This window comes from Phytophthora ramorum (genome assembly GCF_020800215.1).
Source record: "Phytophthora ramorum isolate Pr-102 chromosome Unknown Phyram_PR-102_s0008, whole genome shotgun sequence".
Lineage (NCBI taxonomy): Eukaryota > Oomycota > Peronosporomycetes > Peronosporales > Peronosporaceae > Phytophthora > Phytophthora ramorum.
Genome location: NW_027150654.1, coordinates 281,138 through 295,497, shown reverse-complemented (window position 1 = coordinate 295,497; position 14,360 = coordinate 281,138). Strand labels below are relative to the sequence as shown.

The 14,360-nt window shown below is 52.0% G+C and overlaps 1 protein-coding gene across 1 annotated transcript; it reads left to right on the top strand.

The window, feature by feature from the left end:
- Positions 1-790: 790 nt before the first annotated feature.
- On the top strand, positions 791-1,318 carry KRP23_9135 (uncharacterized protein; the record flags this gene model as incomplete). Its single annotated transcript, XM_067894661.1, has 2 exons — positions 791-931; positions 1,001-1,318. The coding sequence occupies 2 exons, from the start codon at positions 791-793 to the stop codon at positions 1,316-1,318; spliced, it is 459 nt and encodes a 152-aa protein (XP_067742312.1).
- Between the last annotated feature and the right edge of the window lie 13,042 nt (positions 1,319-14,360).

Genomic DNA, 14,360 nt, shown 5'->3' with positions numbered 1-14,360 from the left:
TTGAACAGATCTCGATCAAGCATTGGCAGCTCGATGACGGGAACTGCCGCGCATTGTGCTTCGCACTCCCGCTCTCCACCAAAGTTCGCTCTGTTTGGTACGTCACGTGCATCTTTAGTGCTTCGTATGCACTGACCAGCGTCAATGCCTAGCCTCTTAATGTCGGGTTGAACAAGGAGCAGCTAGCATTATTATGCTGTACGATTCCGAGGACGCACGTGACCGCTCTTCAACTGGAATGGAACCCACTCGACTCTGCCCCCACCAGCACCTCAAGTGTTTCGGAGTCTCCAGTTCCAAGTGTCAAGTCTCCTCAACCTTCTGGTGGAGATTCCCGGCCACCCTCAGCTCCTCCGACAACTTCTAGACCTCCTTCGGGTGGTGCTACCAGCAAACAACACCCAACAGTACCGCAAGTGAAAGATCAAGCACACCAAGAAAAAGAGTTGAGTGAGGATCAAAGACATGAACTCAGTATGAAACAGGAGCTGGAAACTGGAGGCGAGGACGACACGTCGGAAGTATTTGCCCAGTTACTAAGCGAGGAATCAGCGCTCTCTTTTCTATCGCTGCGTGCGAATGGAATAACCTCACGGGGAGCAGTAGCGCTGGCTCGAGCAGTTCGCCACAGCAAGACACTTGAAGCTCTCAATCTCTTTCAGAACTCTATCGGCGATGCTGGAGCGCGGGCCTTCGCACATGCTTTGCCGTTTAACTCGACACTCAAGACACTCTCACTCGCAAACAACAAGATCTGGGCGCGGGTAAGTTGCCAAACCTCCAGAGACCCATGCTTTTGATCCTGGTTTACTTACCACGATTTGTGCTGCTGCTTAGAGCGAAGTTGTTGGTTGATGGACTTACAAAATACGTAGCACCACCAGAGCTTTTGGCAGAGCTCGACGCTGCCGAGGGTCAAATCCATGCTCAGGTACGCTAGGAACCAAACCCCGCTGGCCTGTACCATTTAAACATTCTCATTCGGGTTGCAATTGTTCAGATGGACCATGCGAAGAAGGCCAAAAAGAAGATTGATCGAGCCACAGCCATCGCACAACTTGGTCTACCCGTGCTAGAGATGGTCGATGGTGTCCAATTTGCAACAGGGAACGCTACGTTGGAGGAGCTCCTGCTCAGTGGAAACTCACTGATAGGCCCGAGTGACATCGACACACTGACAGGAGCTCTTAATCTCTTCCAACCGAAACTGGAAGCACATTTGCGCTGCATCAAGCTGCAGCGACTGCCCATGATGCACCAGTCCAAGGGCCAGGAATCACAGCAGCACTCGCACATCTCCGAGTTCATCAAATTGTAAACGATTGAAGTCCGTGTCGCCTATCGAATTTCACGCAATCTCCTACTGGCGTCGTTCATCACAACAAACGTGTACATGGCACCACAACAAACAATTATGCTAATGACGGAGATTCATAATCAAACTTTCGCCTCTTGATAATAATGATCCGTCGAGGAAAGCGTCAACGATCTGCCAACTGCCTCATTTCTCTCCCTGCTTAGCGAGGAGAGGCCATGCCATAACTTCTTTTCTTGCGTCCACAGCACCCAGAAAATGCGAGCTGTCACTTCAGCTGTCTTAGTTACTACATTCCTCGCTTTCGCGAAACTCGGTGTTGCATTGGGCACTGGGGCCAATGACCTCAAAATCTCGCTAGCTGACGCGCCATCCGTGAAACTCCACGTCACTTTCAAGCGCAAGTCCATGAAGCTGCACGGACAACCCGAGTTCGACGTGTTTGCTAACCCTGTTGTGTCGGCCAATGGAGCTAGCGTGCTTTACGATGGCTACGTGGCGTTCGAGGAAGACGACAGCACATTCACCTATTCGTACGTGAACGGATCTGGTTACCTGTCGACAAAAGATGGAGACAGGGAAAACGTGCAATGCATCTCGTCAAGTACGCTACCATTCAACTCCATCCTGCCCGCTTTGAATGATGCGAGGCCGATTCCAAGTGCGACGATCGGCGATGAAACCATCGAATGTCCGAGTGGAAACCTGTTCAAGACGAATTTCGGTGGTACTCACCTCGCCATTTGCGCGTCAGGCAAGTCTGGTTTCGCGGCGTACAGTAGTGATATGACCATCGACGTGGAGTACCTGGAGAACTCTGTTAGCATTTCGAAGCCAACACTATCGTGCGCTGCTGTGGGGAAGGAGGCTTCAGTGTCGCCGACTGCACTTGCACTGTTGACTGGTAAAGAGGTTCCTGCAAGCAGCACAAGAAACCTGAAGGCTGCGGAGCACATGGCGATGGAATCGTCGTCGTGCACGTGCAAGTCAACACCTCGACCATGTGTTTTCTTCCACGGTATTGGCAACTACAACGAGATGGAGGAGCTTCAGGACAGCCTAAAAAGGCAAGTGGACGAATGGGGAACATGAACGCTCACGCTCCGTGCTGCACAGAGGTCAAGTATTCTATCTTGAACACCATGGACTACAGCTGGACGAACGATTCACTCCAGCAAAAATTCTGCGATCGTGCGCTCCGGTTGAGCGACACAAGCGACGTCGACCTGGGTGTAGTCAAGGACACTGTTGTTGTGACGCACTCGATGGGGGACTGGTCATGTCAATGGCATTAGCCACTGGCAAGTGTAGCTTTGGTGAAGGCGCGTCCTGGGTTGCTATCAGTTCACCGATGATGGGAAGTATGGCCTCGGATTACTTCCAGGACTTCTGCAACGACGAGGTCACCGATTTTGCGACGGATTTGTTGGATGTATTGGGTCAGTGCCCGATGCCCGTCGCTCGACAGTCTCTCTTTTACCAGAATGAGAAGTATAGCACCGTTGATCACAACGCAGCATACAAAGCTGCCCAAGAAGCCTACCGAGGTAACGTTAGCGCTGCAATGTGCAGCGACGACTATCGCGGTATTTTTTCGGTTTACAGACCGATCATGGTTGTGGCTGGGAAACTGGTTCCGCACAAGTCGTCAGAGAATGACGGCCTGGTTGAGTTCCAAAGTTGCGCAAAAGGCATCGAGACAGCAGGTTTTGGCAATAGTTTCAAGGACCAATTCTACGTTCCGGAACTCAACCATGCCGACACGGTATTTCTAAACGGTGACGGCATTTTCAAGGACTCGAGGAAACCCGTAAAATGGTTCGAGTGCTTGTTGTAGACCTGAAACAATTGAGTAGAAATTCATTGTCCTCAACTTGATCGTGCACAATTCTTCGAAGTTACGACTCCTTGGTTTCCACTGACCCGGTTCGGTCTTCCACGCATCCAAGTGCAATTTTCTTCTCCACATATGGCAGCACCCACTTAGCAGCGACAGCCAGAAGCACCACAAGCCACCAATAAGCACCAGAGTATCTCTGGGAAAAGCTTCCAGCAGAACTTCCTCCACCACAATGTCAAACTCACACTCTTTCATGTCCAGCGTGGAGTCTGGTCGTCGGACTCCCTCCATTTCTGCCAAAAGTGAAATTTCCACCTCGATGGCTTGCCCCGAAGGCTCGAGACGGTACCGCACTGAGTCGTGCGTTTGCATCTCGTGCGGGTGCAGCCGAAGTTTGGCCGTGTTCAACACCCGGCGCCGAGTTTTCATGATATTTGCGTTGGTAACGTCAACATTGGCGTTGCCAGCCACAGGCAGCGGCAGCAGCACCCGCTCCAGCCGCAGCGAGAAGAGCGACGGCTGCGTGGCTGGATACGACACTTTGACGTCGTAGACTGCGGCGGGCTGGAGGTTTAACACGCGGAAGACCTGGGGGACGCCATACTGCACGCGCTGGGAGTGCAGCGGCGACTCTGGACGGAGATCCACGACGGAGGGAGACGGAGAGGACGAGGAGGAAGGCGCCAGCGAGAGCAGAAGAGCAGCAGCACCAGCATCGCCGTCGTTGTGCGGTTCTAATTGATTTTATTTCGACGTTTCTATCTCGGAGCACGTGAATAAGACTTGCATACAAAAAGCAACAGCAACTTTTACGGCCACCCTCCAGGTGGTGTCAATACACGCGGAGGATTTTTTGCCCACTTTCGGATTTTGCTGTATTAATTGGCTCGGGAATTCGAAAGTGGGCAACTTATCCTCGACTCGAGGATCAGTTGCCCACTTTGCGACATTCCGAGCCATTCAAACAGCAACGTCGAGGATCGGCCTTTCCGAGGCATTATTATTACAAAAGCAACGTGGAGGACGGAGGTCATGCGTCGACATAATTATGCCTTCTTTATTATAAGCTTTGGAGAGGCTGTGAATGGGGAGAGAATGACCCAGCTGCACGGGACACGCCGCACCACGGTCACGGAAACCCTATCGCTCAAGGACATCGCAAGGATAATGGGGGTCGACCGTCGAGTATTTGGCCGCATGGAGCAGGACATACTGTGTAGTAGACTACAAACTACAGTTGTAGACTACACTGGTTTTCTCGCGACCAAGCTGCACCTCAGAAGCTCATTGATTTGCTCGACGGCGCAGAGACCTCAGTAGATATCGCTATGTTCATCTTGTCGCATCCGGAACTGACCGACGCTATCATCCGGGCCTCCCAGCGTGTCACGGTTCGTGTTCTCGTTGATCGGGCACAAGTCACCGAGAAAAGCTCAGCTATGATAAAAAAACTGGTTGAAAACGGGTCAACGTATATCACGCAGGCCCCAGACTCATGCACTGGAAGGTAGCGATTATCGATGGAACCGTGTTGACGATGGGAAGCTGCAATTGGAGTGTGGGGGGAATGACGTTGAATTGGGAACATTACTGTTGTATTGCGTGGTCCTATTGGAGCACACGCCGTTGAGTTTGATGAACACTTGTGGTCTGTTGCCGTGCAAAACAACTGGCAAGTTGAGATAGATAGCCGCGGTAATGTTCATCTGTAGCGTCAAGCGATGGTGAGAGCAGTGCCGCAGCGGGTACTCCGAGCTGGCAGTTTGGTTTACAAGGCACGGGCAACTACAGCACGGTCGCGTTCGATGGAGCCCGCCATGCAGACGTTTGAGACGCGCACGGCTCAGGCGCACCTTGATTCGATCAAACGTGAGTTCGAGCTGCTCTGGGATGAAGGACGAATTTGGGTTCTTCTGATCGTAAGTGCGCCCGCTGACAGAGTCTCTTTCTGGCACAGTCTCTTGATAGCTAACACGACGGACTTGTGCGTGCTTCTCTACGTTTATTGCTTGCGTGAACAGTGTAACCTCGTGAGCACTAGCTTGCAACTTGCGGTAGACGCGTATCTCTCTCTTGGTCGGCGGTAAGAACTTGGGCTCGACGTACATGCTTCAAGAACTAAACGTGACTGTTGTGCAGGCAAAACGCGCGAGTGCGATAGCATGTTCTTCGATGACAACGGCGGGCTGTTCGAGCAGTCACTGCGTCTGGTGATTTCCACTGGGACGTACTTGGTGCCGAACTGGGGCGCACTGTATGTTTTACGTGCTGCCACGCTTCCAGTTCTCCACGGTCTTGGACGTGCCCGGACTCCTGATGGACGACGAGTGCGACGAGGCGGCGTATGAATTGCTTTCCGGTATCGCGTAAGGGCGGGAAGATGCATAATTTTGACGCGGTTGCGGCCCGCCGCGTCAACTTCTTCAGCTTCGTCTGCGACTCCAGCAACCTTGGCGCGCTGGTGGCATCAACGACCGCGGCGGACCTGCATGACCCGCAGTGGATTGTGTCGTCGTATCCCCACGGTGCGCTGTTCGTCTACCGCCTGTACGTGGAGCAGAACGGCTAGGACTGGGCTGCCGCCATAACTAACCAAAGCGTCAGATTTAAAACCGCGGCGCGCACGTTGCGAACAACCTCGTGACGACCCAAGAGAAGACAAGATCATTGGTTTGGGCACCAACGCGCGCGTCTGGGGCGCTTAGTGGCGTCACAGGAACACATATGGCTACACTTCAGACTCCACCCGTTTTACTCGGCGTTGGCAGACATTTCCATTCCTTCCGCTAGAATCGCCCTCTCCAAGTGGCTTGGTCAGCTTCTGTCTCCGAGGCCTCAAGTGTGGTCTGGTCCAGAGTTGTTACAGCACTGTGTTATATTATTCCACGGCGTCGGGAAAAAACTCGCGTTCACGTCGACAGCTCGGTCATCTGGACAACATACTTCGAAGTAGTAGCGAAGATTCCCGTTGAAATGGGCCCAATAGGTCATCCTTGAATTCATCGACGAGTAGGTAGAATCACTGTTGCACCAAGCCAAAATGAGTCGGATGCACTAGCACCAGCCCTTAGTAGAGCTTGACATTTCTCCGAAATGGAAACGAGAGCGCCTTGCGAGAAAGGTAAAACAGCAACCTATCCTCCGCGAGCTCGAGGATGTGCTTAGGAGTAGAATCCTTAAACGGCATGGAATCTACAAGCCACTTTGCTACTTTCCCCCAAATCGCTGGGTCTCGATTCAGCGTAGATACGCTCGCCCATATCCGTCGTGCTCAATCCGACTTTGCCCCATATCTCCCGTAAACTTCAAAAGAGGTGCGAGTTGTAACTTACAGGCCCTTTGCCTTCCCCCCCGCCCCCCGAATTGGTGTCGCGTATTTCAATCGGTCGTCCATCCATTTGCTTCAGAATGAATGCCATTAGCCGTACGGCGTGATTCACAACCCTGGCGAAGCAGGCTCCAAAACGTTGACACAATTGGGGGCTGAGTCAAACAGGCGTGCAATCGGCGAGAGAAATCTAAATGGTTTGTGGTGAGATATGTGGTTTCTCGAACTCTTCACGGCGTAGTGCTGAGGAGTAGTGAAAACGGGGGTACTCGACTCGTTGCATTTATGTGAGGGACACTAACTACTCAGATTCCTACTTCTACCTATGGAGTTTATAGTTCCAGACACTCAAACCACTTGAAAGGCTTCTGCGAGTCCTTGAGGATGCCTTCACCGTTCAAAAACGCAGTGTCCGCGTGGTTTAACTGAGGCCTGTAGAAGCGATCGAGGTAATTGTTGCCGAAAAGGTTCTCGTCAAGGCCCCCCAAACAGCTCTGGAACTCTACGAGGCCGTCGTTCTTCTTGGACTTGTGCGGGATTACTGTGCCACCGAGGATGCAGGAGGCTTGGTAGCTCGACAGAAGACCAAAGAAACTACTGCACATCGCAGCTGTCACATTTCCGCGGTACGCTTCTTGAGCAGCCACATACGCCGCATCGATGGATGGAGTGCTGTACCATTCGCCTTGGTAGGTGGTTGACGTCCGCGACTTTGGCATGGGGCATTGACCCAACAATTTGAACAAACCCACGGCGATTTTGCTGTCCTCGTCGGTGCATGCATCAAGCAGGAAGTCGGACGCCATACTTCCAAGCATCGGGGAACTCAAGGCCACCCACGATGTCGTTGGCGAAAATTTGCATTTCCCCTTGGCAAGAGCCCCAGCCATGACCAAGCCGCCCATCGAGTGCGTCACGATAATCGTGTTGTCAATGGTACCAGAGGCCACGTCGCTAGTTGCACTCATAGAAAGTGAGTGATCGCAGAACTTCTGCTGGAGCGTGTCGTTTCTCCAGCCAGCATCGTTCGTGTTGAGGACAGCGTACTTGATCGTAGAGCAGCAAGGAGCATGGCCGTGGATATCGCCAAACTTCTTCTTCGTCAGCTCTGGCGTATCTTGCAGCTCCGCTTCTTCATTCGGGTTGCCCAAACCGTGAAAGAAGACGCACGGGCGAGGGGTTGACAAGCACCGACACTCCGTCTCATCCAGCGCCATGTGCGAGGCTTCTTCCAGCTTTCTAGATGCACTAGCCGGCAAGGCGTTCCCAGTAGCGAGAGCAAGTGCGGTGGGCGTCAACGACGTAGGCTTTGCTACAATCTTACACGAAGAAGTCCCATCGCTCAACTCTGGCTTCTCGATACTAACAGGTCCATCCAAGTACTCCACGTCAATGTCCAGGTCGCTGCTCACTGCGGTGAAGCCAGATTCACCGGACGTGCAGATAGCGTAGTGGACGCCGGCGAACGTCGTCTTGAACAGGTTCCCACTGGCACACTCGAGTTCCTTTTTGCCCACCGCTGCACTCGGAATCCGCGCAGCTTCATTGAGCGCAGGTAGAATCTTGTCGAAGGGCGTGTGTGAGGCGGGAGACATTGAACTGTTTCTAGAGTAGAAGAATCGGCGGTCGTCAAGTAACCGGAGCCGTCCACGAAAGTGTACGTGAAATCGGTGTCCTCGTCTTGGAACGAGGCGTATCCGTTGTAAAGCACGCTGGCGCCGTTGGCGGACACGACAGGCGTGGCGTAGACGTCAAACTCGGATGTCCGTGCAGCTTCATGGCCTTGCGCTTGAAGGTGACGTGGAGCTTCACGGATGGGGCGTCGGCCAGTGATCCTTTCAATTGGCGGTGCGTTGCATCTACGGCAGTCGTGGAGGCGAGGAAAGCGACGGAAGCGGTGAGTAGGACTCTCATTGAGGCGACCATTGTTGGAATGGGAGCCTTGTCGCTTAGCTGGATAAACCAACAATGCCAAGAGTTATCAATGTCGCTAACGCTGCTGGATAGAACCGTATCGCAGTCGAACGAAGGCCGCACATCCGCCAGCAGTTTTAGATTGTGCACATGCATCAGTGATGCTGTCAGCGTATACAACTTGGACTTTAACAGCAAACGGGAATGTGATCGGAATCTGACTCGCTCTGTCTTGAAAATACAGTTCCGGTACTACAGTACAGTGTAACCCGAATGTTGACTTTTGCAGTGTCGGCCAACGACAAAATGCGTTCGCCAGTGACCCCACGGTTGTCACTTCACCAAAAGACTGCATGAGTCAGTCTCCGTCGCGAACTTCGCGCTCGCCTTCGCTTCACCACTGAATGCGTCCGGGTCCTTGTAGCGACTCTCTCTCACGTGAGCCACGTCGTGAGCCACGTCGTGAGGCACATGTTGATGCGGCACATGTTGATGGCGGCATATGCTGCCTCTGAGATCCAATTCGTGCTGTGCAGCCCCGGTCTATGCAGGGCACTTCGCAGGGAATGCGGGGAAATGCCCAATCCAGTCAGCAATAATGCGGCAAATCGCTCTGCCAATCTGCCTGGGTTCGGGGAACCCTGATGCGCTCCGCAAAGGGACTGGAAACGTGGCTTCACGTCTCCAAGTTCAAATGGCTAAATACCTTCCAGGCGGTCGACTGACTAGCGGTACTGTAACTTTGAGCACGTGATTCCCACGGACAGTAAAATGCGAGCGTCCATGAGGTTCGTAGTCGCTTCCGCCGTCGCACTTTTCACCGTCTCGGAGTCCGCCGCCGCCGTCACCGCCGACACCGCGCCTCTGAAGGCTCTCTCCGAAGTCCCCGCCGTCAAACTCCATGTTTCGCTCAAGCGCAAGGCCATGGAGATCCACGGACAATCCGAGTTCGACGTGTTCGCCAACCCCGTCGTGTCGTCCACGGCGCCAGGGTCCTCTACGACGGGTACGCCACTTTTCTCGATGAAGGTTCTCAGTTCACGTACTCGCTGGTGAATGGCGCCGCGTATTTGGCGACAAACGAAAGCTCGTCAACTGCCCAGACTTCCGAAACAGTTCGATGTTCCCCCTCAGTACGCTACCATTCAGCTCTATTCTGCCTGCGCTGAACGATGTCGAGCCGATTCCAAGCGCGTCTATCGGCGACGTTGAGGTCGAGTGCGAGAGTGGAAACTTGTTCAAACGACGTTTGCTGGCATCCACTACGCAATCTGCGCGGCGGGCGAAGATGGATTTACTGCCTTCAGCAGTGACTTGACAATCGACGTCGAGTACCTGAAGAACCCAGTCAGCATTTTGGCCCCAAAGCTGAGCGATGGGTCGCCGTGTGATGCAGTAGCTACCCCCACGCCCGTCACTCCGAGTGCTTTGGCGCTGATGACAGGAAGTGCCATTCCAAAAAGTACGTCAAGAAACCTGAGGGAGGCGGCACACTTGGCCTTGGAAGCTTCGTCGTGCGCGTGCAACTCGACACCTCGCCCGTGCATCTTCTTTCATGGTCTTGGCAACGAAAATGACGAGCCGGGGCTTGTGGACTCCATTCGCCACTTTGGCTGGGAAAATTCAAGGTCACGCTCCTTGCTGCACAACGATCAAGTACGCTGCGCTGAACACGATCGACTACGGATGGACGAACTCCTCCTTGCAGCAGAAGGTGTGTGATCGCGCGCTAATGGCGACGAATTCTGCCGACTCGCCCACGCGGTCAATAGAAAACACCATTGTTGTGACGCACTCGATGGGTGGACTGATGTTTGCTGCCGCGCTTGCCAACAAAGAGTGCACTCTCGATCCAAGCTCCACGTGGATAGCACTGAGCCCCCCATGACTGGCAGTATGTCTTCCGACTACCTCATGGATTTCTGCAAAGGTGAAATCGACGGCTTTATGACGGATCTACTCTTCATTGGTAGATGCCCAGCTTCCGCGGCTACGAAGTCCGTCGTCTACAAGAACGAAAAGTACAGCACGGCGAGTCTTGATGCAGCCTACGATGCGGCCCTCGGCAGTCTATCGCGAAAGTGTATGCTGCTGCGATGTGCAGTAGCTCCTACATCGGAAACATCTCCAAGTATCAAGCAAGTATATGCTTGGAGGCAGCACGATCCCGCACAAGTCCTCCAAGAACGACGGCCTTGTTGAATTCCATAGTTGTGCAGGTGGAATGTCACCAAGCAAGTTCGGACGAACCCCCCGGGACAAGTTTTACAAGTGTGAATTGAACCATGCAGACACGGCATTCAAAACGGGAGATGTATTTTCAAGTCCACCGTAAGGCCCGTGACGTGGTTCGAGTGCCTGCTGTAAGTAGACAGTGCTGCCAAAGAAATACAATTTTCAATTTCGTAATTCTCATTAGTGCACAGTACACCCTTCACGTTATTTAGTCGACCCCTGACTATTATGGTTTACGTGAAGAAATCTGAGCTTTTGGTTAGCTGTTGTGACCTCAATATTGAGCACGACCAAGTAGCGCGAAGGGTATATGAACTGCCAAAGTCATTTCACACATCTATTTCTCGCTCTGACAAGCTTTCGTTGCATGTCATCAATCTATTGGTTCGCGGGCTGTTGGCACACTTGATTCGCAGTTCGGAGTTTTGTATTTTTTGTTTTCCGGTTTAATGCTCAGAAAGAATGTTGCTGGAAAGTCGACTGAATTGAATGTTTCGTGAATGTTGTTTGATGACAATTCGCCACCGAATATCGTTTTATTGGTTTGCGGGTTAAAACCAATAGTTTTCTGGGTAAAATCAAACACGTTTTGACCACTACCAAACACACGGAGTCTCAAGCAAAAAAAAAAAACGCTGAGAACGAGTTGGTCCTGGAACAATAATCGGACAGGATCAAAATTGGCATCTCAGTCGAAGTGTGGTCCACTGTCCTTAGGTTTTTAACCTAACCTACCGTCTTACCCCGCAGAGAGTGTCTAGGCGTAATAATAAAAAATCGATGTGCTCAAAATCAATATAAGCCCCGATCACAACACGTATCGGAATAGAAGGACGCCCACAGAGGAAAGGGTTCTTTTAAACGAGGTCTGAACCAAGGCTTCTAGGTTGACTCTAACAAATGGCTAGACCACCTACTCTCCAACCATTCTTCTCTACCGGTGGCCATCGACGTTGCATGTACTCATAAGCTCATTACAAAAAACACTCGTTACCAGCAACACCTTCACCAGAAGCTTTCCAGTGCACGATGCCCAGCTCACGACGCAGCTTCACAATAACAGAGAAGCTCTCAATTCTTGATGAATATGAGCCCGGTATTCAAGGGAAGGGTTTTCATGCTCTTGGTCGTCAACACGGTGTTTTGTCTAGCACCATTCGAGGCTGGTGGGCGAAACGAATTGAGCTGGAGAAGGCTTCGCGCGATCGACAAATTACCACACGAACGGCCCGACGCCTCAACGGTGGTGGGCGACGACCAGCTCACAGTGATATGGAGGAGTTGCTTTACGAGTGGGTCACCCACCGGAACAGCAAAGGCCTGCGTGTGAAAGACTCGTACATTCGACTGCATGCGGTCAACATCTATCGCGAACTCCACGGCGGCAATGCAGCTGGCTTCGAGGCCTCGTCGGGCTGGTTAGCGAGATTCAAAAGACGTCGGAACTTGGTGTCACGCAGACAGACAACAACCCGGACTCTACCAGCTGATGCACCTGACGTTTGCCAGCGTTTCATCCAGAAAGCCCAACACCTCATCGCCAAGCATGGAATCAAGCCCCAAAAATCATCATGGACCAGGTCCCTCGCTACTTCGAGACTGAGCCCAAATCAACGATAACTACCCGCGGCGTTCGTGAGGTTCTGCTGCGAAAGGGCGGCTCAAGCCACAAGTGTTTCAAGGCGACGTTTACTACAGCGGAGGGCGAGTTTCTGACGCCACACCTGCTTTTCTCCAAGCTGAAAAACAAGCCCAAGTGTCCTGCTGGTGTTCTTGTGGATGTCAACAAGACCGGCATGTGGAATGATGACCTCCTCCTGGCTCATGCACAGACAGTGGTTTTGCGGAAGGAAGGAGACGCAGCTCTACCGAGAGCGCGTCCTCTATCTGATTGATTCCTATGGATGCCACGTGAAACTGGCGGACTCAAATCGACTGGAACGCTATAACGTCTTCGTTCTCTTGGCCCCACCCAATCTCACCAACCTGCTCCAGCCACTGGACGTCGCTGTCAACAGGAGCTACCAGGAATTTTATCGGTCAAAGTTCGATGAGTACATCAGCTTGGCCCTCCAAGGCAAGAGCCTCCAGACCAAAGCCGGCAACCCCAAGGTTCTCCGTTCCGACACTGTGGCCCAGTGGACCCTTGATTGGGTGAGCTCCAAATCGGCAGCCGACGTCAAGAAGGCTTTCTCTCTTTGTGGCTTGGTAGCCAAAGAAACTTTCAGGTGGATCAACTACACGCTCCGCTAAAAGATATCCTGAGCACCGACTTCGACGTGAGGAAGTGGCATGCTTCGTATAATCACCTTGTCACGGAAGAAGCCGAGCGAGAGCTGGTGCGAGTCTCTGATCCAGACTGGTACATCCCAGAAGGAGAGAAGCATCCTCTTCTGTTGTCTTATCGTACGATTCTGACGTGCTGCCTCACGAGTACGCATCTGTCTTAACCAATTACATGGCTACGCTGGACGACCTGGTTGGACTACTGGATGAAGAGTACCTCGCGGCTATCAGAGGCGGAAATGCAGATCCAGCTGAGCTCGAGATCTATGCCGCGTCGAAGATGCACGGATGGAACATCAATCTCCAAACAGTCGATGACCAGTCTCGCCTCACGACGAGCTTCACTTACACAGCAGAAAATGCAACGAAGTGTTCCTCGTACGAGGTGGCGGGTATTTTGCTGTTCAGGTCGATGGGTACCTCGTGTAGGCAGGATAAAGGCCGATACAAAAAAACAAAACAATGTTAGTTTCTGATTTCTCCCAATTGAATTTGACGAGTTTGACATACCTTTGTGTGCGGAGCATTAACGAGATTTTTCTCGCGACAACCCTCTTCCCATATTGGGCCCTCAATTGACGCGCCCAGGATCGAACCATGGACTAGTCGTACGACAATCCATGCTCTAACCGGTTGAGCCGTTAGCACATTACAAGTTAAAGGGAACAGACTCATATTCTAGCTGTAGGGTACCTACCTGAGCTGCCGTTCTTCTATGTTGAAGGTATTGTTCGTAGTACAATGCCTAGGCACTCAAAACGAATACAGTGTTCAATGGGCGCAGTTTTATTACTGCGCCTGGGTACTTTGTGCGGGGTAAGACGGTAGCTCATGTGCTGTCCCGGTGCGTACGTCAAGCGCACCCAACTGTGTCAAATTTGCTCAGGGGACCATGAAATGGTCGGGAGACGCCTACAATGTTCAAGTTACATCGTTCTAGCAGTTCCTACAGGCGACGCTGAAGTTGATCAGTACAATGCATTACAGAATACGCACCAGTTCCAGAAGCCACCTTCCTGATGCGTTTTTTCCACGTACTTTACAATGTTACATAAAGAGTGACGGGATGTTCTCTCTTTTGTGCCCATGGTACGTGGTACCGGTTGGCGGTGAGCCACCATTAGGCACTTGTTTAGCTTTTACTATAGTTGACTTAGAGCTTGTAAGGATCAAGCTTGGCTTACCTATAAAATTATTCAGTCTTTAAACCTACCGTCGTAGTCGGTTCCCTTAGACGGGAACCGTGAATTTTTTGTTGTAGCTGGGCTACACAGTCGGTTCACCTCCTACCTTAGTGCAACATGCACTAAAGAATACATTCAGGTGACCACTCCACAGGGTGGTCCACATTCATAGCAAAGGCATATGACTGGTAAAGTAACTCTTTCTACAATGAGAGTCATTCAATAGATAGGGATTCTGCCAGCCATCCAATGGCAGAA